Here is a 26,743-nt window from a genome sequence, read left to right on the forward strand (position 1 = left end):
AGGGCAAATGATAAGATGCTGTTGATGGTGACCAGCTAATCCTATGACAAGAAAGTCAAGAGTTAATATCTGCTGTTTAAATTGATTGATTTTTGTCAATTAATAGATTTAATGCATGTTTATTGCTTCTAGCACATCCTTAATATCCCTGTTCTTTATAGGGGTCTTGCTGATGGCTGCTTCAGAAAATGAGGATAATGACATCCTGTGGTGTATCAATCATGATTCTTTTCCTTTTCAAAAGCCAATGATGGAAACACAGGTAGTAAAGTGAACGTTCAAGTAATTTCGATGGACTGTAGATACATTTTTTTTTTCCTTTCTCTTAACTTGAATAGTATCTACTTAATCTATAAAAAATGGGTAGTTCACAGAAAAGCTTATACGAAGTGTTTGGAAATGCTTATAAAGCTACCAATTAATACGCTTTAAATTCAAAGCATATTAAGGAAAAGTTGCATAGATTCTTTTATTGGTGAACAGAAAGTGATATCTTAGCAGAAATTCCAGGTTCAGCCATACTTTTATCATTCTTGCAAACTATGTATGAAAAGTGATTGCTTTCACTTCTGAGATTTAAAACCATTGTGTTGGAAAATATCTTATTTGTGTCATATTTTTGCCTATAGCAGACAGTGCATCATGCACAAGCACAGGAGGACATGATCTCCCATTGAAAGTAGTGTTTGTTGAAAAGGATGAAGTTTGACAAGAAAGAATATTTGAAATACAGGTGTAGGAGACTTCAGGTTTCTTTGGCAGATATGCCATGTTTTCATCAAATGCAATCTATTTGTTATTTCATTCTTTCTCTCTTTTTTTTTTTTTTCCTTTTTTTGTCCCTAGTTGTTACATATGTGGATTTGTATGGAGTTAGTTTGCTTGTGCACCAACTCGTGGATAACATTACATGTGTTTCAGCATTGAAGCAAGACTGTAGTCTTCTACTGCTTTTGGCCTTCAAAAGTAGTATAATCTTAGTACCAGTTGTAGAATTTGAGTGAATGGAAAAGCTGTAACTTTAAAAGTCAGGTTTTATCTTATTTTCTGTTTTAATAATAGCTGTAGAGAAGCTTCATTGTTACACCTCCTTTCTCTATGAGAACTGATAGGTTAATTTCTCTGTTTTTCCAGGGGTTTTGAAAGTGGCAGACATTAGGTTTCCCAAGGAAAACTACGATATATTATTGAACAGCAGTTGTTTCACATTAGCATGTAGTTTTCTTACTTGAGTTAAGTAATACTCTGCGTGTTGCTTTATATTTAAATACAGAACGCCATCCCTAGCACATGAAAAGCACTATATAGCTGCAAGTTTGATGTTAATCTTCCATCAGACAACAGAATAGCATGCTCCTTTTCTTTGAGATTTCATGTGTCAAGATTAGCTTTTCACCTATGCAGTAAAAGGTAAAATATCTCAATGGAGATATGTATAATCAATGAGTATTAAGATGCTATAATTATGAAATAAACAGGAGAGTTAGGCAAAGCAGATTAGGATAACAGAAAGAGAATAGATAGAAAGCTTAGCCATGTCCTGGGCTCACTTAAAAAACCCCAGCAGAGCAGATCTCCAGACGAGATCCTTCCCCACTGGTAGCCAGCTCTTAAATGGGTCCATGAGAGGTGCAGCCAGGCTCCACCCCTTCCGGCAGCACAGGTGAATTGCCTTCAGCTCCTGGCTGACTCATGGCTCACCTCAGTGATCAATCAGAGGTTCAGGCCATGACTCAGCAGTTCCCATACAAGATACAAAATCCAAATCTGCTATCAGAATTTGAATTACAATTTTCTGTTGTTCAGATGACCACCCGTGTTGATGGGCATTCCTGGGCTCTTTCTGCTGTTGATGAATTTAAAGTTCAGAAGATTGTGACACCACTAAATAAAGACATTATTCCAATAACGGATTCCCCTATCATTGTGCAACAGCACATGCTGCCACCAAAGAAATTTGTTCTGCTTTCAGCTCAGGTGAGTATGAGTTTTCTTAATATAGGAGGTCAAATAATTAATATAAAGCTGAAAGGCTGATCACAACCTGTGTTGGTTCAGTTTGTATGAGATTTTAGAATTGTATTCTGAAGATACAGTGGAAAAAGGGAATACTGCTGAAACTCTCAGTATCTGTTTTAAACTGACTCAAAGCTATTGGGCTTTCTTCTCTTATACAATGCATTAATCATTTTGTTGGCTTCAGGAATTAATTTTTTCTGCCTTTTCTAGACTTCCCAGAGAATGTGAATGGAAACTGGGCTTTAAGCAGTAGTCACGTTACCTGTTGATCCTGTAGTGTAGTGAAGGAAAACTTGGAGAGCAACAAAGATGATAAGCATTGTGGTGAGGTAGAGAGGTATTACCAGTAGCAACTTTATTCCAACTTTGTATTATTTTGGGTTATTTTTAGGGGAGCTTTATGTTTCATAAACTCAGACCTGTTGACCAGCTGCGGCATCTTCTTGTTAGTAATACTGGTGGGGATGGAGAAGATATTGAAAGATTTTTCAAGTTGCATCAGGTAAGAATTTTGACTTGGAAAACAGAAGATAATATTATGTAATCTCAGAAGATAATATGTGTTCTGTTGTTGATATTACTACTAACTTCTAGTAAACATTAATACCAACTTCTAGTAAACGTTAAATTTGTTGACTCAAGTATTACCTTTTCCTTCTGTGTTGTCTTCATAAAACAAGGTTGTATAGTAAGAAATATTTTCCCATTTTCTGATATGTAAAGACAGGTGTAGATTGTTTTCCCTAATATTCTTGTGTTTCTTGTTTGTTGAACTGTTGAATGCACTTCTTAGTTTAGGAAAGGAGTTAATTAAGATGAGAGGAGAGAGAATTTTCTTTAAAAAAAAAAAAAAAAAAGCAAGAAAGAAAACACTTGAATCCTTACCACTATACAGAAATTTTGCATTTTGAAGGCCAGTACAGCCATAGCATTCATCTACTTCTTGTTTTGGATAAATAACAAACATGGGAAGGGAGGGATAGCTTCCTAAATGGAAGGTTACAGTTCTGAGTTGACTGTTCCTGATTAGTATCTGTAGTGTATGTCTATTTGTGCTTTGATATAGGATGTTCTAAGTGATATGTTAAAATACCTTTCAGATATATCAGCCATTATTGCTTGTATAGATAGCTTTTATTTCAAACAATCTTAATTTACATGGCTGTAGAAATTTCACAAATCTTTGTCAGAATTAGGAGATAGATGAGATTATTTCCTACCAGTAAATGTACTGAGCTGCAGAAGGCATACGTACAACATTACAGAAGCTTAATTTGCTAAAGTGAGATGCCTCACTGACTGATAATTTCTGTTACTGGAAAGAGTTGATTTCTTTGACTTCTAGATAAAATGATGCAAGAAGTATTTACTGCTTATTTATTGATCATCAAAACTTCACATTTCTTATCAACTTGATGTAAGCTCCCACTCTAAATGCGTAATGTACCGTAGGAGGATCAGGCTTGTGCCACTTGCCTAATTTTGGCCTGTTCTAATGCTGCATGTGATAGAGAAGTATCTGCCTGGGCTACTCGAGCATTCTTCAGGTAAGTTTCAGTTGGTTTGAATTTCCAAGTATTATGCTCAGGACCACTGTGGCCACTAAATGTACAGTCTCTTTAACCTGCCGAGTAAGCACTGTTTTTAAATGAGCACAGACTGTTAAGGTTGGTGAAATATATGTTGGCACTAATTAGATCTCGCTAGTCAAGCAAGACTTCTTGTTATTTGCCCTCCTGAATGTTTTCATGGGATGTAGTCCATGTGTAGAGAAAGTTATTCTAAAAGTATTTTGATCTGCTTTAAATTCACTTATCTATATTTGATGGTTTTTCAGTTCATTGAAGCAGACTGTGTAGAGAGAGATAATGTCTTTAATCAGAGCAATTCGATTGGAAAAAGAGCAGACAAATTTTGGACCACCAAGCCATTATTTGGATTGGTAATAGAAAATAAATTGTTTAAGACTAAATACAACACAAACACTAATGTTCATTTCAGTAGATAACCTGAAAGGTAACGTACTTGTTGACTACAGGATTGATAGAAAATCAAGCAGTTTGTAATTTTGTAATAGAGAAAAGTATGGTGAAGTATTGTCATACAACATCTCTTACATATCTTGGCACTTACTATGCAGTGCACCTAAAAGTACATATTTCTAGGCTGTTCTTTTGAATAACCTTTTGAACTGCTTTGTCTCCTTGAGGATTAACTTAGAGTTAATGGTTTTGTGCTGAATATTCTCCCACTAGCATTTAAGTATTTTCATCCTTTGTGTGTTTTGATAATATATATGCCTTCTTGTGTAGCTGTGTTTTCTTTTGTGAGTACAAAATCAGGAAAAACATCTGATCAGGTTGCTTGCAAGATATTGCAAGTTTATTGAAGATTACAAGTATATTGCAAGTATACTGAAGATTATATCTACAAGTACATTGTATCCTGAGAAATGTATGAAGGATCCAAGAATTAGGACTGTGCTGTTGTAGTTACTTCTTCTGGCTTTGTGTTGCAAAGTTTCTAGTGCCAAAGGAAGGCTAGCGCTGTTAAATGAAGATTCACTTTAATTTAAGGAGGTATCATTAGTTAGCAGAGGGATGATCCAGCTGTTTCGGGGCCATATAATACTCAAGTAATACTTAATTGAAGTGAGATGAATAGAAATGACTTGTGGACTGTAGAAGAATGAGCTTGAGTCACCTCAGCTGTTTCCTTTCTATTTCTACATGCAAGCAAAACCTTAAAAAGAGAGCAAAGCAGAAATAACTTAATTGTCCATTAACTATGAAGTTATGTACACTAATGCTTTTCATATAATGTGCGTTCAGTTAATTTTATTTTCATGTGTCAAAATGAGTATAACTGTTTAGAGTTATGCTGGTATTTTGTAGTTTGTTTTAAAAGAACCACTAACTTGCAGCTAGTTCTCCAATATATGAAAATTAAACAGGCTATGTATAAAAGTGAGAGAAAACTTCTTTTGTGCACATGAATTTTAGGTATGGTGGAGAGGCACAAATGAGATTTCCATCAGCAATTCCTCCTCCAAGCAATGTTGGACCTATTTTGTGTTCTCCCATTCCTTCTGGTGAGTAGCAAGCATTCTGTGATCTTAGGTAGGTCTTATTTTTTCCTTTAAATATGTTATGTTTTGTCTTCTTACATGTTCCTGTGTTGAAGGTCAGTTGTTTATTTCATAGCAGAGTATCTTCTTACATTATGAAACAGTTTCTCCACTTTCAGAATTCTTATTTGTAAGAATACTGGCTATTTATCGTGCATCAGTGATGTCACCTCCTAAGCCTGATGGTGTGGAATAGTAGCAGTGTAAGCAGGAGCAGGAGTTTAAAAGGACAGCAAGTGTGGAAAGAACAGGTGCTAGGAGCAGATAGAGAGGGAAGGAAGGTGTCGGAGAAATGCTGAAAAGTTCTTTGTTTGCTGAAGTTTACTCTTTCAAGAAATAAATCTATTCTTCCTAAGTCTGAATATTCACTGTTCTGTTGTTTTTAAAAAAAAAAAAAAAAAAGTTTTTAATTTTTTGCAGTCAGGAAACATATTGTCAAAGTGCATTTTTATTTTACTTAGGTGATTGGTTCATGGGGGATATGATACGGTTCTTCTGCTACTGCTTACTCTGTTTGTTCCAAGGGTAGAGAATTGTCATATGAAATAAAGATTCTGCCAACGACTCATGGAGCCAGTCAAAGCAGTGCTGATAGAATGTTTTTGAAACATCTTGAAACTGTGTATGTGAAACTGCCTTGGAATAATTCTCAGTTCTTTGAGAACCCTTGTGTTCTTACTGTTGAAAGTCCAGTCATTCGGTTGCACGCGTCTGTTCTGCCAGCTGTGCCTTTTTTGGTGCAAAGGAGAATGTGTTTTCAAAATGAAACGGGATTTGTTAGTGAAGAACTTTGTGCTGTAGTGTGTTGCAAAGCTGAGAGAATTATAGTGAACAAGACAAGAAGGACTGATTCTTCCATGCCAGCTTTTCAAGGTGCCAGACTTCATATCCTTTCCTTGTTTTATCATCACATGCTGATGAAGCATGGATATACTTGTAGCTGATGACATTTGTTCATCATATTCTATGACACTTAGGTACTTATTTGCAGAAGACTTGAGTATGCTTAGTTGAATCTGAGACCAGACTCACTTAGGGAAAAACAATCTTAAACTGAACATCCCAAGTAATACTGCTGCCGGTGTGTTCAACTACCATATGTAAGAATTAAAAGTAATAAAAGCAGTGTCTTCCCAGATGTGTGCTTCAAAAGTAAAATTGATGTTCACTGGAAAGGTCTAAGTGACACAAAGTGAGTGCTTTCAGAGTGGGTGCCTGTATCAGGAATAGGGGCAGTCAGAAGATGAAAAACAAGAAAAAGCCTGTGAACAGTATTAATATTCAGGAAACAGACTGTGTGCAGCAAATGCTTTGTGAATGCTGAAAACAAAAATGCTTATAAACAGCTGTTGAAAGACTCGTATCTATTTGGCTCATATAAGGAGTGCTGGTTTCAGCATAAATTAGTGCTGTTCTGTATGTAGTTAAATAAAAGCTGTTGGAATGGATTTGCAGAAGGGTCCTGTAAAGTCTGTGTTTACTATTATGTTTTGACAACTTAACATAGTGTTTTTTTGGGTGGTGTTTTGTTGTTTGCTTTTTTTTTTTTTTTTTCAAAAAAACTTAGATTTCTCTTTTGTTTTTCCTTTTTAGTTTCCCCATTTACTGTTGATAGTCCATATCCTAGTCCTAGCTTATTGACAACACCTGGGGCAGGTAACCATTACTTTTCCTTTGCTGAAGGAAATGAGAATTTTTTTCAACTTCACTTCTGTTACTGTACACAGAATAATCAGTAACCTTTGCATACCTTTATCCTAGGTTTACAGTCTAGTAGTGTGTCAACTCCCATATTCCCTCCTGGGAATTCTGTATCTCACCCTGGTACATCCATTAGCAGTGGTATGATGGGTCCAGAGATTGTATTTTCTGGAAGACACAATGGCATCTGCATATACTTTGCTCGGATTATAGGGTAAGGTGTTCATGTGAAATAATCACTCAATTCACTTAATTTTCCCATCCCCTAATGCTTGTAAGTGATTAAATCAATTCATTCTTAATAGGATGTAAGAATGAGATTATTAAAGTACATTTCTCTTCCATATTTTAAGCACCTGTTGATGCAATAGACTCTCTTTACAGTTGTACTGATAGTTCTACATTCAGTGAATGGATAGGATGGGAAAGTTTTTTGGATATTGAGTGCGATATGCATAGCTCTGGAAATTTCTGTTTTACTTTTCAACCTTATGAACTTTTTGAAGAAGGTTGTATTACTTTAATAATGGGTTGTGTGTTAGTGAACACCCCCAGCAAGAGTAGAATTCCTCATATGTTGGTTCATCTCTCTCTCTATGGTTGTCTGCCTATATATTTCCAGAGAATAGTATTAGCCCATATATAAATTATTTGAGAGCATCAAACCTGATTAAATATTTAAAACTTTTGTTGATTGTCTATACCTGTGCTGTGCATAAATATGCAATTCTAACATTTCTTTTGAACGTTAACTTTTTATCTAGATTTTTAAGTTAGACTTTGAAGTAAAAGGTAATGGTATTTTTTTAAGACATATTTAGCAAGTATGCAAGCTTGTGGTGCTTGTAGTTTTTAATCCAATTCTCTTTTGTATTGCAGAAATATCTGGGATGGCAGTATAGTAGTGGAGAAAATTTTCAAAAGTGGCAATCGAGAAGTTGTTGCAGTATGTAAAAGATAATGTTGTATTTTTAAAAGATTATTGTGGTATATCTCTCCAGCCGTTTATATTTGTGTTCCCAAATTATAAACAGATAAGTTAAAAATGATAGCTGTCATTTTGATGGTTTTTTTTTTTAGTTTTTTTTTTTTTAAATTGTACTTGAGTGTTCAACTGTGGAGTAGTTGTAGGCTTTATTAAAATCTTTGTAAGTATTTGTACTTTGTACTTTGTACAAAATAGTACTTTGTACTATTTTGAGTGTTGCCTCTTACCAATTGACAGTGGCCAGTTCCTTTTCTATTCAGTGAATTTATTTCTTTCATTTCTGCATATCCTATGCAATCAAAGCCTAAGAATAAAATGCTTTGGCTGGTTAGGAAAAACACTGCAGTTACGTAAGAACATAGAACAGTCTTCCAACACCTTCATCATTAACATCTTTACATTTCACTTTTCCTTCATAATCTAAGCATCAAGCTGTTTTCTGACTTTGGATGTTACAAAGGTTGTATACAGGATGTATGCAGTCTTACACTGAGTAATTTCAGCAGTACACAATTAATTGCTTCATAAACTTCTACAGTTTTGAGGCAACTGAGAGACTCAGGAAGACCACAGCAATTACAGTCTGTGTGTTAGTGCTGCTCAATCATTCCAGTTCAGAGTTGAAAATAATAAAACATGGCTGATTTGATTATCAGATACAATATTAGACACCACTTTCTTTGAATTTCTTCGGAGACTATTCTTTCTTCATGTGTCAGCCCTTCCCTTTGAGTCTGTTATAGACAATGGCATTGTAGTGATAATGTTATTAGTGTGCTATTTATTTGTTGGACAGTCTTTCATCTGTCTTTCTAGTGGCTTTAGTTTGAAAATGTAGACTTCTGAAAAAAGGTTTGGAAAGTCTAAACCCTTCTATAAAGAAATTTGCTTTCTATTACAGATAGAAAGCAGTGTTCCATCCCATGTGCTGGAATGTGTGCTACAAGAACTCAAAGGTTTACAAGAATTTCTAGATAGAAATTCTCAGTTTGCTACAGTTGGAGCCCTCGGAAACCCAAGGTATTGTTCACTGTGTTAAATTCACTAGTGATGTTCAGTGTCCAGCTCTTGAAAAATTATCCCTTGCCTTTCCGTTCATTGCATTTGGATGCTAACAACAAGATGTTAGATTTCATCTTTAAAATATTCTGTATTTGTAGTAATAATAACATTTCCTTTTATTTTGGAATTGCAGTTTCAGTACACCTGCTAATCTGCAACAGAGGCTCCTGGGTTTCATGAGGCCTGATGGTGGAAGTTCTCAGCAAGTGCAACAAGAACTCCAGCGAAAGTATCATGGTATGCAATTACTTTTGAATGGAAGATATAATAGAGTAGTGCATCTGCATCTTCAAGTACTTCTACCTGGAACACCTTGCTTTTTCTTTCATACAATATCATATTGTTCCAGAACCAGTGCTCCAAAATGAAAAAACAGTCTAAACTAACAATGGCAAGAAGCTGCTCTCTTCACTTCTGGTGTTGCCTTTCATTTTACTGAAATACTGGAAGTTTTACAATTGCAATTTGTGAAAGTAGTTGATAAAAGTCATCTCTGTATTAAGAGAATCCAGATTTCTGCGCAGAAATATCTAGTGGTTCTGAGCCACTGCAAAAGAGAAACTGTATATCTCAGTTTAATAAGCTAAAGTATAAGTGGCTGAACACAAAAGCACTTCTTTTATACGGTGAAGTCACAATTCTGTAAAGACACATCCTCCTTCTCCTATTTTGTACATTCAAATCATCATACATTCAAATAGAAAACTAGATGTTTATTTTTACACTCCCTTGTCTTTTTTTTATTCTAATGTTCTCCATGTATCATCTCTTCATTTCAGTACTTAGTTCTGGCATGCCCATTATATTTTCACTTTTTAACCAATTCATTTGTGAGAGAAGTAAGTATACTGTCCTGATAAAATAAGCACTGTGATGCAAGTTCCCAAAGTTCCAATCACTGAAACCTCCTCAAAACTTTGTTTAGTGGAATCAGTCCTGTCACATGACCTGATTGAATTTATGTTCTCTAATGTAGTTTTTGCTCAGTACTTGTAGACATGTATGCAAACTTATGGATGTGGTCCATGTGAGTATGATTCTGGTTTTTTAGTTCTGCTGGCTTTTGTTTTGCACTGCTCACTTCAAACAGTGTAAATGTAACGTTTAAAAAAGAAAAGGCAGCAAACAGAATTTTTAGACACTTAATCATTTATTTTAATTTTTACACATTCCAAAGTTGATATGTAATTTTGGATAGCTTGATGTAATATAATTATTGCTTTATGTCTGAAATGTAAGCGCTCACAAGAAAAGACGTGAAGTGTTGCAGTTGCCCAGTCAAGTAACAAGTATGCCCACTATATTCAACTATAATACATCTTAGCAAATTCAAACGTTTCTTGTTCTTCGTGTAGCAGTTTCTTTGAAACCTTTTCTTTAAAGACAGTGTACAGTGTTGACTGATGATTTAACTATAGTTGTTCTAAAAGTGAACACAAGCAATCAAACAGGAAGAAAATGTGTGTTCATATCCAATACATATAAAATTACACTTGTGAAAAACCAAGTTAAAACTTGAGACTGATTTTGGAAATCCACTCACATGAAACCGTACTTTTATCAGAAAAAAACATTCCTGCATTGATAATTTGAAATAAATGTTTACAGATAGTATTTTTAGGAGGGAAATTTTTTTAAGGCACTTTCCTCCAAAGAAAAGGAGAGCCATAATCAAGAACAGAGACGAAAAACTTGGAAATGTAAGGAGACGTATTCTAAAACCTCAAAAAATCAACATACTGACTCAAAGTATGAACAGCACAGTTACTTACTGACAGTCTCTTCGCTTTTTCAGCTGAGGCACAGTTAACCGAGAAGACTTCACTTCAAGGCATCCAGCAGCTGGTTCGCAAAACCTGTCAGGCATTGGCTTTGTGGAAGTTGCTTTGTGAGCACCAATTCAGTGTTGTTGTAGGTGAGCTTCAGAAGGTACGACCGGAATCATCTGATTTTAATTTGTTCATATTTAATAAGAAATTAATATTTAAATTAAATTTAAATTGAATTTCTTGCTGCTGCTTAGGTATTTCCAAAAGTGCATTGCTTTAACTTGTTAAGAGGCAGATTACGAATTTTAAATTGAATATAGATCTTTATTCAGTTTGCTACTGTTTATTTTTAGAAGACAACCATTCAGTTCTGATCTCATCACCCAATTTTAGCAAATTGGAAGCATCGCTCGCAGTAGATTCAGTTTTACTTTTGTTGAGAGTTAACAATTACTCTGTTTCATAAATTATAATATTGCTCTAAATTTATAGTTTTAAAAAGTTTTCTCTTTGAACACATTGTGGAAGATGTGCAGTGAAAGAAATAGGCTAAGGTTCTCTAACCTAGAGGAATTAACTCTTTGCATTACTGTTAGTAGACTTTGGAGAGACTAGTGGAGATTAGTGTAGAGCAGTAGTGTTGTAGAGGCTTCATACTGCACTTTTACCTAAGCAGAGGTCTAGAATCTATCACAGAACAGCTGAAGGAGGAAGAAACCACTGGAAATACCTGCCTTCTCCTGCTCTGAGCAGGGTCTACTTTAGACCAGGTTGTCCAGGATCATGTCTAGTCAGATTTTGGATATCTACAAGGATGGAAATTCTGCAACTTCTTTGGGCAACCTGTTCCAGTGTTAAACCATCCTTGAAAAAAAAAAAAGGAAAAAATAGTTTTAATTTCTAGTGTTTTGACATTTGGCATTGCATCTTGCTGAGCACCACTGACAAAAGTCTAGTTCTGTGTCCTTGACACCCTCCCACCAATTGTTTGTAAATATTAGTAAGATCACTTCTGTCCTCCTGGCTGAACAAACCCATTTTTTTTCAGTCTCTCCTTGTATAGCAGTTGGACAAATTAGTACAATGGGAAAGGCATTACAGCAAAGGTGTGATGATGGAAGGACTGACATGATAGAAAGGTGCTATAACAGAAGAGAAAAAGATCATAGATCATAGAATCACAAGGTTGGAAATGACCTATAAGATCATCTAGTCCAACCATCTTCCCATTACCATGCTACCACAAACTAAACCATATCTTGTAGTTCCTCATCCAGGCACCTCTTGAACACTGCCAGGGACAGCGATCCCACCACCTCCCTGGGCAGCCATTCCAGTGCCTGGCCACTCTCTGAGAGAAAAAATTTTTCCTCATGTCCAACCTAAACTTCCTCTGGTACAACTTGTGGCCTTTTTCTCAGGTCCTGTTTGTTGCCTGGGAGAAGAGGCCAAGTCCTGCTTTACTACAACCTCCCTTCAGGAAGTTATAGAGTGCAGTAAGGTCTCCCTAAGGTCTCCCCTGAGCCTCCTCTTCTCCAGAATGAACAATCCCAGCTCCCTCAGCTGCTCCTCATAAGATTTGTGCTCCAGACCCCTCACCAGTTTCGTTGCCCTTCTCTGGACACATTCCAGGGCCTCAATGTCTTTCCTGTAGTGAGGAGCCCAAAACTGAACACAGTACTCAAGGTGCGGCCTCACCAGTGCTGAGTACAGGGGGATGATCACCTCCCTGCTCCTGCTGGCCACACTATTTCTAATGCAGGCCAGGATGCCGTTGGCCCTCTTGGCCATCTGGGCATGCGGCTGGCTCATGTTCAGCCCAGCATCAACCAACACCCCCAGGTCCCTTTCCTCTTCACACTCATCCAGCCACTCATCCCCAAGCCTGTAACGCTGCATGGGGTTGTTGTGGCCAAAGTGCAGGACCCGGCACTTGGCCTTGTTGAACCTCATCCCATTCACCTCAGCCCAGTGGTCCAGCTTATCTAGATCCCTCTGCAGGGCCTCCCTACTCTCAGGCAGATCGACACCACCTTCCAGCTTGGTGTCATCTGCAAACTTACTGAGGGTGCAGATTACTCACCCATATCAGAAGATTCTAGGTTCACAGAGGAAAGCTTCACCAAGGAGGGGTCTCTAGAAAGAGATCCTTCCCCTGTGTCAGTCAGCACTTAAATGAGCTCTAGAGAGGTGCAGCCAGTCTTCACCCCTTCTGTCACACAGCTGAATTGTCTTCACTTGTGCCCCCAGTGTTGATCAGGTCCTTTCCCCAGGAGCTCAATCAGTAGTTCAGGCCATGACTGAACAGTTCCCATACACCGTTTGCAAGAAAGGCAACTTACAGAATATTAGTTCTTCTGGTGTGCTATTGTTGAATTTGCATCTAGTTCTTAATTAAATTAATTATTTTAATATTAGGCATTCTGTCCTAGCAAGTCATAAAAGAATTGGTTACTTCAAGTTGTATTCTTTATCACTAAAAAGAACAATTTTTGAACTTTATGAATGCACAAATGTGAAGCTGTTCTTACTGCTGTCTTTGGGAAGTAGCACAATTTCTAGCACAGGCAGCTTTTCTCTTATCTTGGACAAGGAACTAGTTGCTTGACAAATAAAATCTTTTCCACTGTCTGCAGTAGTTTTAGAGCTTTTGTAATAGTATTTTAGTGTTCTAAGTGATCATCAGTAGACATTAGTGGCAGCTAGCTAGCTCTACTTAAGCAAATATTCCTAATAATTTTTACAAAATGAATAAACTGTAACTTAGTATGAAAAGTCATAGTCTAGATTTTATACTGTTTCAAGAAATTCCATCTCATGCTGCATCATCACATTCATTCGTGAATATACTCAGATATTTCTGTTATTAAAAACTGATATTCTTGTTTTATGGTGTTCTTATAGTGCCCTGTGAAGTAGGAGAACAGTTAATAACTTTCTTACAAAGAACTGAAATAGATATGGCACATTGTGTAGACTAGAGGAAGTCATACAAAGTTCTCACTGTCCTTTCTCATCCAATAATCTAGTGTCTTCATTGGTAGAGCTTTCTCTAGTGTTTTCCACCTTGCTATATGTGCTTTGTTTAAAATAACGTAATGCGCTTCACTCACTATGTTTACTTAAGTGGAAATTGTTTACTTTGCTGTAACATTTTTGCATTCCAAACAACGTGAAAGTATTGGTCAAATAATGAAATGCTGTCTGTCTACAGGAACTTCAAGAACATCTAAAGATGACTGCTTTCAAAGACTTGGTAATTAGAGACAAAGAGTTGACTGGAGCACTCATTGCTTCTCTTATAAACTGTTACATCAGAGATAATGCTGCTGTTGATGGCATAAGCGCCCATTTGCAAGATATCTGTCCCCTTCTCTATAGTACTGATGATGCTGTCTGTTCCAAGGTAAGCCCACTTAGAGATTTTGCAGTGCCAAAACACATTATTAGAGTGTATTAGAGCACAAGTGCATCTTCAGCAAGTTTACCAGTGACTCTCAGCTGGGTGGGGTGGTTGATACACTGGAGGTAAGGGATTCCATCCAGACACGAGCCTGTGCGAACCTCAGCAAGGCCATGTGCAAGGTCCTGCACCTGGGTTAAGGAAATCCCAAGTACAGATATGGGCTGGGCAATGAGTGGATAGAGAATAGAGAAGATCTTCTGTGGAGAAGATTTTGGGAGGATACTGGTGGATGGATGCCTTGACAGGAGCTGGTAACACACAGTTGCAGCCTGGAAAGCCAATGTCATCCTGGGACACATTAAAAAAGGTATGGCTAGCAAGTCGATGGAAGTGTTCCTGCATCTCATGAGTCCTCAGAACACACTACTCCCAGGAGTAGTGTGTTCTGCTCTGGGGCACACAATATAAGGATAGGAACCTTTTGGTGAGTCCAGAGGTGAGCCATGAAGGTTACCAGGGGGTTGGAGACCCTCTCCTATGAAATAGTCTCAAGAGTTGGGATTGTTCAGCCTGGAGGAGAGAAGGCTTTGGGGAGATTTTAGAGCAGCCTTCTAGTACTTAAAGAGGGCCTTCAAGAAAGATGTCTAGAGACTTTATTATAGCAATAGGACTAGGTATAATGATCTTAAGCTAAAAAAGGATAGATTTAGATTAGACATTATGGAGAAATTCTTACCCTCTTATGGCAGAGGGGCTGGAACTAGATGATCTCTAAGATCCCTTCCAGGCCTAACCGTTCCACGGTCCTGTGATTCAGATCAGATAACTCAGGCATCTTGTAATACCTTGCACTCAAATGATTTCAACAGCATAAGAACTAATGTCTTGTTGATCAGTGCTGAAATTTATGTGAATTCTGGTTTGAAGTTCTTGCAGTTATTTGTAGTCTTCATAGGGTCTCTAGCTCCAATGTGATGCATAAGTCTTTGTGATATTTGTAATATATATCTTATTCCAGCCTTTCCTCAGCATAGTCTTTTACCTAGTTCTGTGCAATTTGTAAAAGAATTATTATCTTGAAGAGCTCCTATTTGAAGCTCTTCCAACTAAATTCAGCAAAAGTGTCTGTTGAGAGGAGAACAGAGGGGAAATGATTAAATCTTGTCTTCACTAGTATCCAGACTAGAAACTCCTTGTCTCTAATGCAGTTGCACAGTCCTTATGCTGGAAACCTGCTACTATGTACTGACAAGAGGAAGTGTTTTTGAGAGTTTTGTGTATTTTTTTTATTGTTTCAGCTTTGAGTCTTGTCATAGTAGCTCACTAACTCAGTTACATGAATAGTCTCCATTTTCCCTCAATTGGTATGTAGGCAAATGAATTGCTTCAGCGGTCTCGGCAGGCTCAAAACAAACTGGAAAAAGAAAAAATGCTAAGAGAGTCACTGAAAGAATACCAAAAGATCAGCAATCAAGTAGACCTTGCTAATGTTTGTGCGCAATATAGGCAAGGTGAGAGGCAATCACTGATCTTTTTCTGCTGACCAGTTTCTGCTGTATCATTTTACCCCATCTTCTTTTTGTTTGTTGTTTTTTTTTTAACTTCTAAATAATCCTACAATGATGTTTTCAGATTACTTCCTGGTAACTTTCATAATTAGTATCTCTTAACCTGTTATTTTTAAGGCTATTCTAGGTTTTACCTGCAAATGGAAAAGGAAAGCTTCTGTTCCTTTATTGTACAACTGTTCCTCTATGTACATTGTATTTCCTGTTTTAAGTATGGTGTGTGAAGTAGTAATTTCTGATGCAGAATTTTATAATGTGATAGTAGTATAGAGAATCTGATTGAGTAGAATGCAGTAACTGCCAGCATAAAGAAAGCATTTCTCACCACTTACTTCACAGTGCAACTTGCTTTTGTTCCATACATGTGGTAATAATGTTTTTAGCAAAATTTTTTGACTGTAAGTAAGCAGAGGGTAAAGTATGGTATTTTTGCAGATGAAGTTTAAAACCAAACATACTGTTTGAAAGATGGCTCTGAATCCTGTTTTGTCTAGCAGAAGTTAGTGCAGTATTTAAATGCAGATATCACTCTTTTAACAGTCAAGATTTCAGGTTCTGCTCTATAAATACATAACTTCAGGCTTGCATGTAATCCCACAGATTAGGCATGGGCATAAACGTTTCTAAGATACAGATCAGAGTGAATATCTCTAATCATTCATGTTCAGAGATATTTTACGATGAAAAGGGGTAGTATTTGACATCACTTATTTGTCATAGATTTAACACTAAGTTAACATAACATAACAGTAATTTCTGGGGTGTTTTTTGTTTAATTTTATTTTAATTTATAGTGCGTTTCTATGAGGGAGTAGTAGAGCTGTCTCTTACTGCTGCTGAGAAGAAAGATCCCCAAGGTCTTGGCCTTCACTTCTATAAAAATGGAGAACCAGAGGAGGATGCTGTTGGACTCCAAGCTTTTCAAGAGAGGCAAGTTTTCAGGATACCTTCTTAGCGTTTTTGTAGAGGCCTTGATTTCAATTGGCTAGAAATTAGTCCCTTTGGTGAAGGCATTGAGGGTAATGACAGGCAAGCATTTTAGAATCATATACACAACATAGATAGTTTTGCCCAACATACTTTCCTAGATTATCATTAATATGGCAACAGCTTAGTTTGAAACAGGATAAACTGATACATACAGAAAACACTGTGATCTGATCTTACAGAAGTGTTTGTTAGGAAGATGACTTGAGACCAAATTAGATTTTGTGAAGTACCTGATAAATCTGACTTTTTATTTTAGTAATGATGTCTACAAAAGCATGCAATAATGAAATTTAGAAGGTAGTTAAAATTGTGTGGCTTTAATTCTCTTTTGCTTTATTTACAGATTAAACAGCTACAAGTGTATAACTGACACCCTTCAAGAATTAGTGAATCAAAGTAAAGCTGCTCCCCAGTCTCCCAGTGTACCCAAAAAGCCAGGTCCTCCAGTCCTGTCATCTGACCCCAACATGCTAAGCAATGAAGAAGCAGGACACCATGTAAGAAATCGAGGAGAAAAAAAAAAAAAAAAGTAACATGATTGTAAATGTGTACTTGCTAAGTAATGAAGAGGCAGGACATCACGTAAGAAATAGGAAAAAAAAAAAAAAAAAAAAAAAAAAGTAGCATGATTTTAAATGTTTAACCATTTATTATCTATTAAGAAAAAAAAAAACATTTGGAATATTTTTGTAAAATAGGTAAAAGTCAAGATTTATCATGTACTGGCCTATTTTAGAGTGTTAAGAAAAATAATGATATGTAAGTAACATGAAACTAAATGTTGTCATTTACATATTCAGTATTTGATGTAACATAATGTCTCCAGGAATAATAGATTTTGTCTTTATTTCTTTAGTTTGAACAAATGCTAAAGTTAGCTCAGCGTTCCACAGATGAGCTCTTTAGTATTGCGCTTTACAACTGGTTGATACAAGTAGACTTGGCTGACAAACTGCTACAGGTGAGCTATATTCAGGGAACAATTTGCTGGATGGTGCCACTGAATAGACAAGTTCATTGTAATAATCCAGATGCTTTAAAAGAGAGAGCAAGAAGATAACTGTTGTGTTTATAACCTTTCCAGGTGACTGCCCCCTTCTTGGAACCTTACCTTGTTAGGATGACCAAGATTGACCAAAACAAAGTCCGTTATATGGATTTACTGTGGAGATACTTTGAAAAGAACAGAAATTTTAGTAACGCAGCCAGAGTCTTGGCTAAATTAGCTGACCTACATAGGTATGGTTCATGTGGGATTTATTTAATATAGTGATGTAGTTGAAAAAATAAAATAAAAAAAAAATAAAGCCAAGGTCAATGCCTTTTTTTATTCATTTGCTGTTTTAAAAAAATCTGAATTAGCTTTTGACCCACGTCTTTTTTGCAAAAAAATTTTAATTTATGTATCATACATACAATGCGTTTCCTGTTTTAAGTATGATGTGTGAAGAAGTAATTTCTGATGCAGAATTTTATAATGCAGCAGTGTAAGTATAGAGCGGCTGATGGAGTAGAACGCAGTAACTGCCAGCATGAAGAAAGTGTTAAATGGTTCCAGTAAAATTTTTTGCATGACTCAGTAAGATCAAGAATGAGTGCTAGCTAACTTGCAGGGTCTAGTTAGAGTATAATTAACTCTGATAATTTTATTAGGAACTCATTTTGCATTATAATATTTGCTTTGCAGCACAGAAATTTCTCTTCAGCAGCGTCTTGAATACATTGCACGTGCTATCTTGAGTGCTAAAAGTTCCACTGCCATATCTTCTATAGCTGCAGATGGGGAATTCTTACATGAACTAGAAGAGAAAATGGATGTAAGACAATTTATTTTAGCTACACTTTCTTTGTATTATTGCATTTGATCTCACTAGCACATGACATTTATTTTTTTACCAAATCTGCCAAAACTGTTTTCCGTACTTTGCTCCCGATGTGATTAAATTAAGCAGTTTATAATCTGGGGTAAGACAGTAGCACATCTATATTTAAATAAGGTAAAGTTAATACTGAGTGTTTTCTTCAGATTTGATTATTTTAATCCAATTTTGAACTTGTTTCTATGCAAGGTTGCGAGGATCCAGCTTCAAATACAAGAAACATTACATCGGCAGTATTCCCATCATTCTTCAGTGCAGGATGCAATCTCCCAGCTTGATGCTGAACTGATGGATATAACAAAGGTAGTTAGAAATTTCTTTGCATTAAATGTCAATTTGTCATATTTAGCACATTCTAGTGTTGAGCAGAAAATGTGAGAGATAGTTAGGCATTTCTAGTCTCTCAGAATGCGTATGTTAGACTTCCTCTTTTTGGTATTCCTTCTGTCTTCTGTACTTCAGTTTCTTCCCTGTGTTTTTTTTTCTTTGAGCTTCAGAGTTCTTGATTTATTGGAGCATCATAGTGGAAAACAGCATTGTTAATTGTATCTTCATGGAAAAATAGGGATTATATTTAAGAAGTTAATCTACTTACACTAAATGAAAAGTTATTTTAATGTTGCATTTGACAACAGTTATTTAAAGTATGCCTTTTCTATATACCAAATGTCTATTTGGTATATATGATATACCAAATATATATATAATGTCTATACCATATAAGATGTGGAAAAATTGATTTTAAAAATTTTCAAGTTTTCTCTTTACTACACTTGAAATGTCAAACCTGGTCTCTTTTTTTTTTTATTATTTCTTCAGCTTTATGGAGAATTTGCTGACCCTTTTAAGCTCTCAGAGTGTAAGCTTGCAATTATACATTGTGCAGGTCATTCTGATCCTATCTTAGTGCAGACTCTCTGGCAAGAGATCATTGAGAAAGGTAAGTCTTAATGGACCAAGACTGGTATAAGCTAGAATTATAGGAAAACAGTTTAATTAAAGCTTTTAAGGCTGATTAAGCATTGGTACTGGTTCATCTCTTTTGGAATTATTTAACATATTTGATAGGTACAATTAAAGTTTATTAAAGTTTATACCTTTGGTTTGAATGCATGAAGTGTATAGGTTGAAAGTATTGAATTAGTGGCTTGAATTACCAATTCCAGATATTAAAATGTTGTTCCATATTAACATTTTCTAAGTTCCCCTTAATGTATGGAATTCAGCATAACTGACATTTTATCTGAAGGTTTCAGTAGTAGGAAATTCCAATTAAAATGAGAAGTGGCAAAAAATGGTAAGAACTAAAGAATTTTAAGGGGATTTTATAACACTGACAGCAGTGGTAGCAGTGTTTTTTTTCATTTATGTGTAGAGGAGCAGAGTCCTGGGCATTATTTGGCAAGCCTGGCTACTCACATGTGATAATCTGTCTCCATCTGTGTCACAAGTGCATAATTTGCTCTTCCCCCTCCCCCCCTTTTTTTTCCTTGAATTCTGTACCAAGGTTTCCATTGAGCAAACAATGCTGGCAGTGATTTGAGAAAAAAGCTGTGTAGTTTTGGATTTTGTTTTATTTTTTCTTTTTTTTTTTATAAGCAGAATTGTATGGAACTTCAAAGAAACATAAAAATATTTGAAAATACAGGCATTCATGCTTTCACTTAAGTATGTTGACATTGCTTTGACATATATAGGATAGTATTTTTGCAGTGCTGAAATAAATTTAAGTATCTCCGTATGGTTATCCATAATGTGGAACTTCTTTTTTTTCTAAACATCTCATTAATTATTTTTTTTTCTTTCAGAGTTGAGTGACAGTGTGTCTCTGAGCCCTGCTGACAGAATGCAAGCACTTAGTCTAAAGATGGCATTGCTTGGAAAGATATATGCTGGCACACCTCGTTACTTTCCTTTAGGCAAGTGGTTTAGCCTGCATAGCATATAAATATACGTATTACATGAATGGGTCTCACATTTTTCTGGCCACTTTAAAAAGGCTGTAAAGTAAGAAAGTTCACTCTCTTTTTTTAGTCTTACAAACGGAAAGAATGCCGATAATTTTATTCCTGCTTGTAATACTTAATTGACGTATTTTGTTGTGAAATTTTTCCTTTATCTGGTGAAGCAATGCGTTATTTCAACCAGTAGTAGTAACGGAGCTGATCTTCATGGTAGTTAGGTGGCACCTTTCCTTTTTATCCAAGAAATTAGAAACAAAAGCATTGTTCTTAAAACTAGTTCATTGTTATAGTAACTTTGATGAGGGACTGAGAAGACGAGAAGTAGAAATTGTTGCCTCTAATCTTGTAAATACTGTATTATTGTGTTTGCAAAACCATTATGAGTTTTACAGTTGTAGTTTTTCCCAAATTTAAGCAGACTTTGCAGGTTTTTATGATGATTTGGAAGTAAATGAAGCTTATGGGGCAGCAGCAGTTAGATTTGGATGGCTATGAAAGTCACAAAGTAATTAGGTCTGTTTGTATCAAAGTACCAAGTCAAAATGTGTATTTATGTACACATGTAACAAGATCTTAAGCCACCACATTTGTCTGCTGTCTCTTGAAGCATCTGTTACTGCAGAGGCAAATTCAGAATCAGAATTCAGAAGATCTCTGAATCTTTTGGAGGTTCTTTCTACTTTTGAGATGCTCAGACACTCTGACAATGTGATGTTATATAAAAATCAGGAAACTATCTTACTACAATTTTTTTTACAGTATCAAATTATTATTACTGATGCTTAAACATGATAAAGATGCGGTTTTGCATATAGAGCTAACTGTGCTAGCAAATGAAATGGTAATGTGTTTTGTGCTGAAGCAAAGGTTGATGAACTTCTCTTAATAACATAGTTTGGTATCAATTACAATAAAGAGTTCAGTCTGAGTAATTCCTCTCATGCACTGCTGATAGCTTAAAACCATTTTTGGAGCTAGTTAGGAATTACATATCCTTTTCCTTGTACAGATTGGAGGAAACTTGTATATGCTTCACAGGTGAAAGGTGCCAACAAGGATGCAAAAGACAGAAAATCAGACATGGAGCAACTAACTTTTGAATGACCGTTTTTGTTAGACTGCCATTAACAGTTGGAATCTAAGTATCCCATTTTATTTTTCCTCCAGATTTTTTGGTGCAGTTTCTAGAGCAACAAGTCTGTGCTTTGAACTGGGATGTAGGTTTTGTAACGTACACCATGCAAGAAATTGGCGTGCCATTGCCAAGGCTGCTTGAAGTTTATGACCAGTTGTTTAAAGCACGGGTAAGGAAAATAGCCACACACATAAAAAGTTCAGCTACTGTCAAAGTCTAACTGGCAGAAAGCATAAAATAGTATTAAGTGTGATTATACCAAAATATCAGCTTCACAGCTTTTGTTACCTGTTTTTCACTCAAAGGCTTCTAGTGCTGCTTTTCTTCTGTTGATTTTATACACTTCAGCTCTGAAGTATAAGAAAAATTGTTTAGATTTTGTCAATTTTTTACTTCACCTAAATCTGATTTAGAATTAAGTAGGATTAGAATTGTTATGCTGCAGAAGGAATGCCAAATTTTGAATGTATTAATTTCATTTCTTTCCTACTTATGACTAAAATTTGCTGTGTCATCAGTATAGTCAGTGCAATAGGCATAATTAACAAAGACTTGTATTTTTAAATTTTGCTTTTTAAAACGAGCTTTCTGAATTAAAACATTGAATGGTTTCTTTTCATGTGAGTCCCTTAATGTAAGGAATGCAAAACTTTCTAAAATCTCTTAACTTTACAGAATCCTAGATAATGGAAAACTGAGTTAAATTTCTGGAAGTTTTTAGTATTAAAACTTCAAAACAGTCCTCAAAATACAGATTTAATGTCGGTTAAGATAGAAGTCCTGCTTACCTTTGATTTTTGTTACAGTGAATGAATATCAAAGCTAACCATTTGTATGCATCTGTTGATCTGTTTTGTTTGGGTTTTTTTCATTAATATTAATCTTAATAATTTGCAATCTCTTTTAGGATCCCTACTGGAATAGAATGAAAAAGCCCTTGCATCTTTTGGAGTGTATTCATGTGTTATTGTCAGGATACGTACAAGATCCAAGCAGAGTACTCATGAGGTAAAAAGAGCAGTTATATCCTAATGAAGTATACAGTAAAATATATAAATATCCTAAAGCAGGGCACTTCTGCTATTTCCAAAGCTTTTCTTCTGGGTGAAGTTTTAGTGTTTGTTTTCAGGTAGTAATTTCCAAGACTCCTAATTTTTTATCAGCTAGTGAGAACTTGTAGGGTCTTCCCTATAAAACTGACTCAATAAAAATTATTTTCTCAGTGGCAGATTCAGGAGAGACAGTAATATTTTGTAAAATTGTTGGCATTGTACTTTAAGAAGCACTACAGACAAATTGGAGGGAATCTGGAAATAGTGTGGAAGAGCAAAAAATAGGTCCTTTTTTTTTTTTTAATGAAACTGTGTAATGTTTCTTGAAGAAAGACAGAAAGCAACCAGGTTTTGTATCCTGGAGAAGACTAAATATGGGTATGAATCTTCCCAAGTTGTTTTTAAAAGGCTGGTGATTAACCATTCTCCAAGACTAAAATTTAGCTTTCAATTTGGTACTGAAAAAAAGTGCTAACTAAAAGAATAGTTAATGTCATTCAGTAAATTTCCTGTAGTCTGTAGAATCTCTAGTGTTTACAGTTTTTGTGAATGGACTGTAAAAAATTGTAATCCTGCCTCAGAAAAAAAAGAGCAGAATTAGATAATGTCATTCTAACTTCTTAATCTTTTTGATCAATTCTTCTTAAGATCAATTTTTGTAATTGCGTTGAAAAATACACATGCAAATACTCTGTTCAAATACCTAGTTTATCTGCCTTCCTTTTTTCTCCTTGTACGGTAACTATTCCATCTTGTTAGAATTTGTGAGTATTATGAATATATACCAAATTTGATTCATTTATTGTCCCATTATAGCTGGTTTACAAGCACTAGGCTTACAAAACCATTTCTTATAAGAGCAAAATAATTAAAAGTAGCTGAAATGCCCTACTGAAACATTATTCCATTAAAATGTTAAGCTTTCCTTCTACTTTGGAAGAATTCTCATATCCAGAAACTATTCTTCTGAGTTTTATGTTTTCTTCACAGGCGGCGATTCACGAATGTTTGCTTGGATGCTGTGAGCTGCTACCTGGTTGAACTTCAGTCTATGAGCCCAACACTAACAGTGCAGACTACCATTGGGAATTTTAAATCGCTGCAGGCTAAGTTAGAGCGGCTTCACTGATTGACCAGTACAGTAAAAATCGCACAGATAAAACGTACTGTGAAATGAAATTTCAGGTGTCTGCACTGCATCTTTGGAAGAACAAATGCTCATTGAATTTATAAGACAGTTGCATGTCCTGCCAATTATTGATTATGTGGCCTGCCTGTTAGTCTAAACGTACCTACAGTTTGTGGAACGCAAACGTGGAAAATAGTTTCTTTTGCTACTACCACATTTTTTAATTACAGAAGAGCTCATTTTTTATACTATTGAAATAAAGTACGTTGTATGTTTTTTCTCATGAAAACTAAAAATATTTGGAAAATATTTTCTTTATTCTTTGTTTAACGTAAGGTAATGGAGAAAAGCAAGAGTTATAACTTACTTTACATCTGTTTTACAAGTAATAAAACAAATGACAACTGAGAAAGGCAAGAATATGATAAATGTATGTGCTGGTGGAATCAGTTTGTAAACAGTCAGGTCAGGGACTAGTGATTCAAACATAACTAGCTGGGCATTACTGGCAAGTCGTTCAATAAAAAAAATGCTCGTTGCTTCATTATTATCACTTTCATTATCACTAAAAGTGCAGAAATTAGCAACCAAATTCACACTGCAAGTGAAAGGAAACATTTTCCCTACTCCATTTTAATAAACATGTTTTGTCTGTTTAAAAAAAAAAAAAAAAAAGTAATGACTTACACCTTTAGTATGTGGACACAAGCACCAAATGATATATGTTCCTTAAAATGAGCAACATCTGTGCCTTATCTTGACTTCATGCTTCCTAACCTTTAAAATTTCACTCTACAAATAAATTTGTTTTGTCCCTGTTTCGTTGCCATGAGTTGTAATACATATCTGCTAACATAAACTGTATACCATGCACAATAAATTACCAGTTTATGTGGGTACTTTTTGCAGATAACTTTCTAACGCAAGTAACTTTTAACGTAAATCAGAGGTAAAGGAGAAGGAAATTTGTTTATGCATGCGGAGTAGATAATGTTTTTTTTTTTTTCCAGCAGAATGAGTAATTGATACTCATTATACACATACCACAAGCAGGAATTATACACATATTACAAGCGGGAATAAAATTATCCGCATTCTTTCCGTTTATAAGATTAAAAAAAAAACATACTACAAGTGTTCAGAAATAGGAAAAAAAAAGTTGTGAGTTAAGATACTCATTCACATGCAGGTTAACTATTTGTGACCTTTACTACCAGCTGTTATTGTAGCCTAGCGTTTTGTTGAAAGTATAACTGTTAAATGTCATTAAAAACTGCCTGGTCCATTCTAGTGGGTTTCTATAGACTGCACCCAGTAAAGCGTTACGTAAATTGGAATAATTCTGGGGTTTTGTTTTGTTTTGTTTTGTTTTTTTTACTTATTATTAAACCAAAATAAAGATGAAGTCTTAATATTGGCTTTTCCAAGCCAGTGTCAGTGTTGAAGTTCATTCAAAAAGTGTTTAAACAGAGGAACTAGTTTCTCTAGAATACTTACCTTGGTCTGGCTGCAGCTTTGTTCATACCCCATAGGAGTGATGAGCCAGCTCTTGCCTGACCTGTTTAACTTCTGGTGGCATACTGCTGTGTTTGCCCTGTGTGTTGAACCACACTGTAATCTGCTGTAATCTGCTATACTGGGAATTCTGTAAACTTCTGTAATCTGATAGGTGTTTTCAGACCTGGGCAAAGGGATGAAGGGCTGCGAAGTGACACAAATCAGAGGCTTTTTTTCGAGTTTATACAGTACAAATGCCTGTATAGTGACATGCTAGAGGAATTTCGAAGAGCATCAAGTGTCACCTTTGATACTTTTGTTGCATGTAATTTCAGTATGGAATCATAGTACCGTTAGGGTTGGAAACTCCACTAAAGTCACGTGGTGCAGCCGTCAGCCCATCCCACCGCGCACGTTTACCGCGGCCCTTAGTGCCGCCATTACTTTCTGCCGAGCACCTCCCGGGCAGCCTCACTTTCACACTTCCCGCGCTCTGTTGTGGAACGCAGAAGCGAAGAGGACGGAGGCGGGGCGGAGTGGCGCGGCGCTCTCGCGATGATCTCGCGGTATCTTTCGTCACGGACGAGGCGGTGGTGGGGTAGAGAGGCCGCGCCTGCGTGGTGCGCTGTGCCCGTGCGGTCCGTGGGCACGGCAGCCGTTGGCGTTGGTGTTCCCGCGCTCGTTTGTCTCTGCTCCTTGTGGAACGAAGTGTGTAACCTGTATGGTTGAATTGCCAGTGAACTGTGTGAGTGGAAGCAGGGGTTCGTTTGGAAAGGTCCTCTGAAAAGAATGAAAACGTGTTTTTTCATATCTCTTTAGGCATGTGGGGAAGGCATTATTTGGTTTTCTTTATAATGGTTACCTAGAGGTTTAATGAGAATGGAGGTCAAGCTAGACGTTCTCGTGTCTACGTCTATCAAACAAAAAAAGCCGTGGACTCGCATTGCCTGGATTGGGCAGGTGAGTGTAAAGAAGTGTAACTGAAATAACGTTCTTTAAGGAGTGGACATCTTTTCATTATGTAACACTCTTTTTACAGAAAGGGGGGTAAAAAGGGGGTTAATTTGAATGCATTGCAGTTACGGGTCGCAGAAAATAAAAGTGATATCTTCCAAGCTGGTCTTGAGGCTGGATGACAAGATGTTAGTCTTTCACAAGATGTGCCTCACACTGGAGTCTGTTGTTTGGTGGTTCTGGTTTCTCATAACCTTTCTTTTTAAAGTACATCATTGAAAACTTTGAACAAAAGCATTTTCCCATTCCCTGCTGTATGTGTAGAAAGATGCTTTATTAAACCTTTTTGCTAAGATGAAGCTGGGTTTTATCTTTCTGTAATGTATGATTTCTGTTTAATTAGGTAAACTATTTAAGGCCCACTCTGTTTGAAAGCAGTGGCAAAAATCTGACTTTAAACAGGACAGGATGAGGGAACGGGTGTCTGCGTTTGTTGGCATGT

General features: G+C 36.2%; 2 protein-coding genes across 2 annotated transcripts in view; both read left to right on the top strand.

Annotated features, from left to right (window-relative positions):
* Positions 1-24,038, top strand: part of NUP155 (nucleoporin 155) — a 29,947-nt gene extending 5,909 nt beyond the window's left edge. The window contains exons 11-34 of the mRNA XM_079548314.1: positions 162-262; positions 1,807-1,977; positions 2,411-2,521; positions 3,472-3,566; positions 5,022-5,110; positions 6,740-6,802; positions 6,908-7,061; positions 7,727-7,793; positions 8,737-8,855; positions 9,037-9,134; positions 10,693-10,826; positions 13,881-14,072; positions 15,445-15,583; positions 16,435-16,570; positions 16,974-17,127; positions 17,487-17,591; positions 17,715-17,869; positions 18,318-18,447; positions 18,700-18,813; positions 19,330-19,450; positions 20,319-20,429; positions 21,642-21,778; positions 22,517-22,617; positions 23,652-24,038. Of these exons, the coding sequence (XP_079404440.1) occupies positions 162-262; positions 1,807-1,977; positions 2,411-2,521; positions 3,472-3,566; positions 5,022-5,110; positions 6,740-6,802; positions 6,908-7,061; positions 7,727-7,793; positions 8,737-8,855; positions 9,037-9,134; positions 10,693-10,826; positions 13,881-14,072; positions 15,445-15,583; positions 16,435-16,570; positions 16,974-17,127; positions 17,487-17,591; positions 17,715-17,869; positions 18,318-18,447; positions 18,700-18,813; positions 19,330-19,450; positions 20,319-20,429; positions 21,642-21,778; positions 22,517-22,617; positions 23,652-23,790 (2,936 nt within the window). The 3' untranslated portion in view covers positions 23,791-24,038. The remainder of the gene's footprint in view (positions 1-161; positions 263-1,806; positions 1,978-2,410; positions 2,522-3,471; positions 3,567-5,021; positions 5,111-6,739; positions 6,803-6,907; positions 7,062-7,726; positions 7,794-8,736; positions 8,856-9,036; positions 9,135-10,692; positions 10,827-13,880; positions 14,073-15,444; positions 15,584-16,434; positions 16,571-16,973; positions 17,128-17,486; positions 17,592-17,714; positions 17,870-18,317; positions 18,448-18,699; positions 18,814-19,329; positions 19,451-20,318; positions 20,430-21,641; positions 21,779-22,516; positions 22,618-23,651) is intronic.
* A 2,122-nt stretch (positions 24,039-26,160) lies between these two features.
* Positions 26,161-26,743, top strand: part of CPLANE1 (ciliogenesis and planar polarity effector complex subunit 1) — a gene marked incomplete at both ends in the record, with an annotated part of 64,947 nt that continues 64,364 nt past the window's right edge. Inside the window, one exon of the mRNA XM_079548723.1 lies at positions 26,161-26,247. Coding sequence (XP_079404849.1) covers positions 26,161-26,247 — 87 coding nt within the window. The remainder of the gene's footprint in view (positions 26,248-26,743) is intronic.

This window comes from Tetrao urogallus, assembly GCF_951394365.1.
Source record: "Tetrao urogallus genome assembly, chromosome: Z".
In the NCBI taxonomy this organism is placed as follows: domain Eukaryota; kingdom Metazoa; phylum Chordata; class Aves; order Galliformes; family Phasianidae; genus Tetrao; species Tetrao urogallus.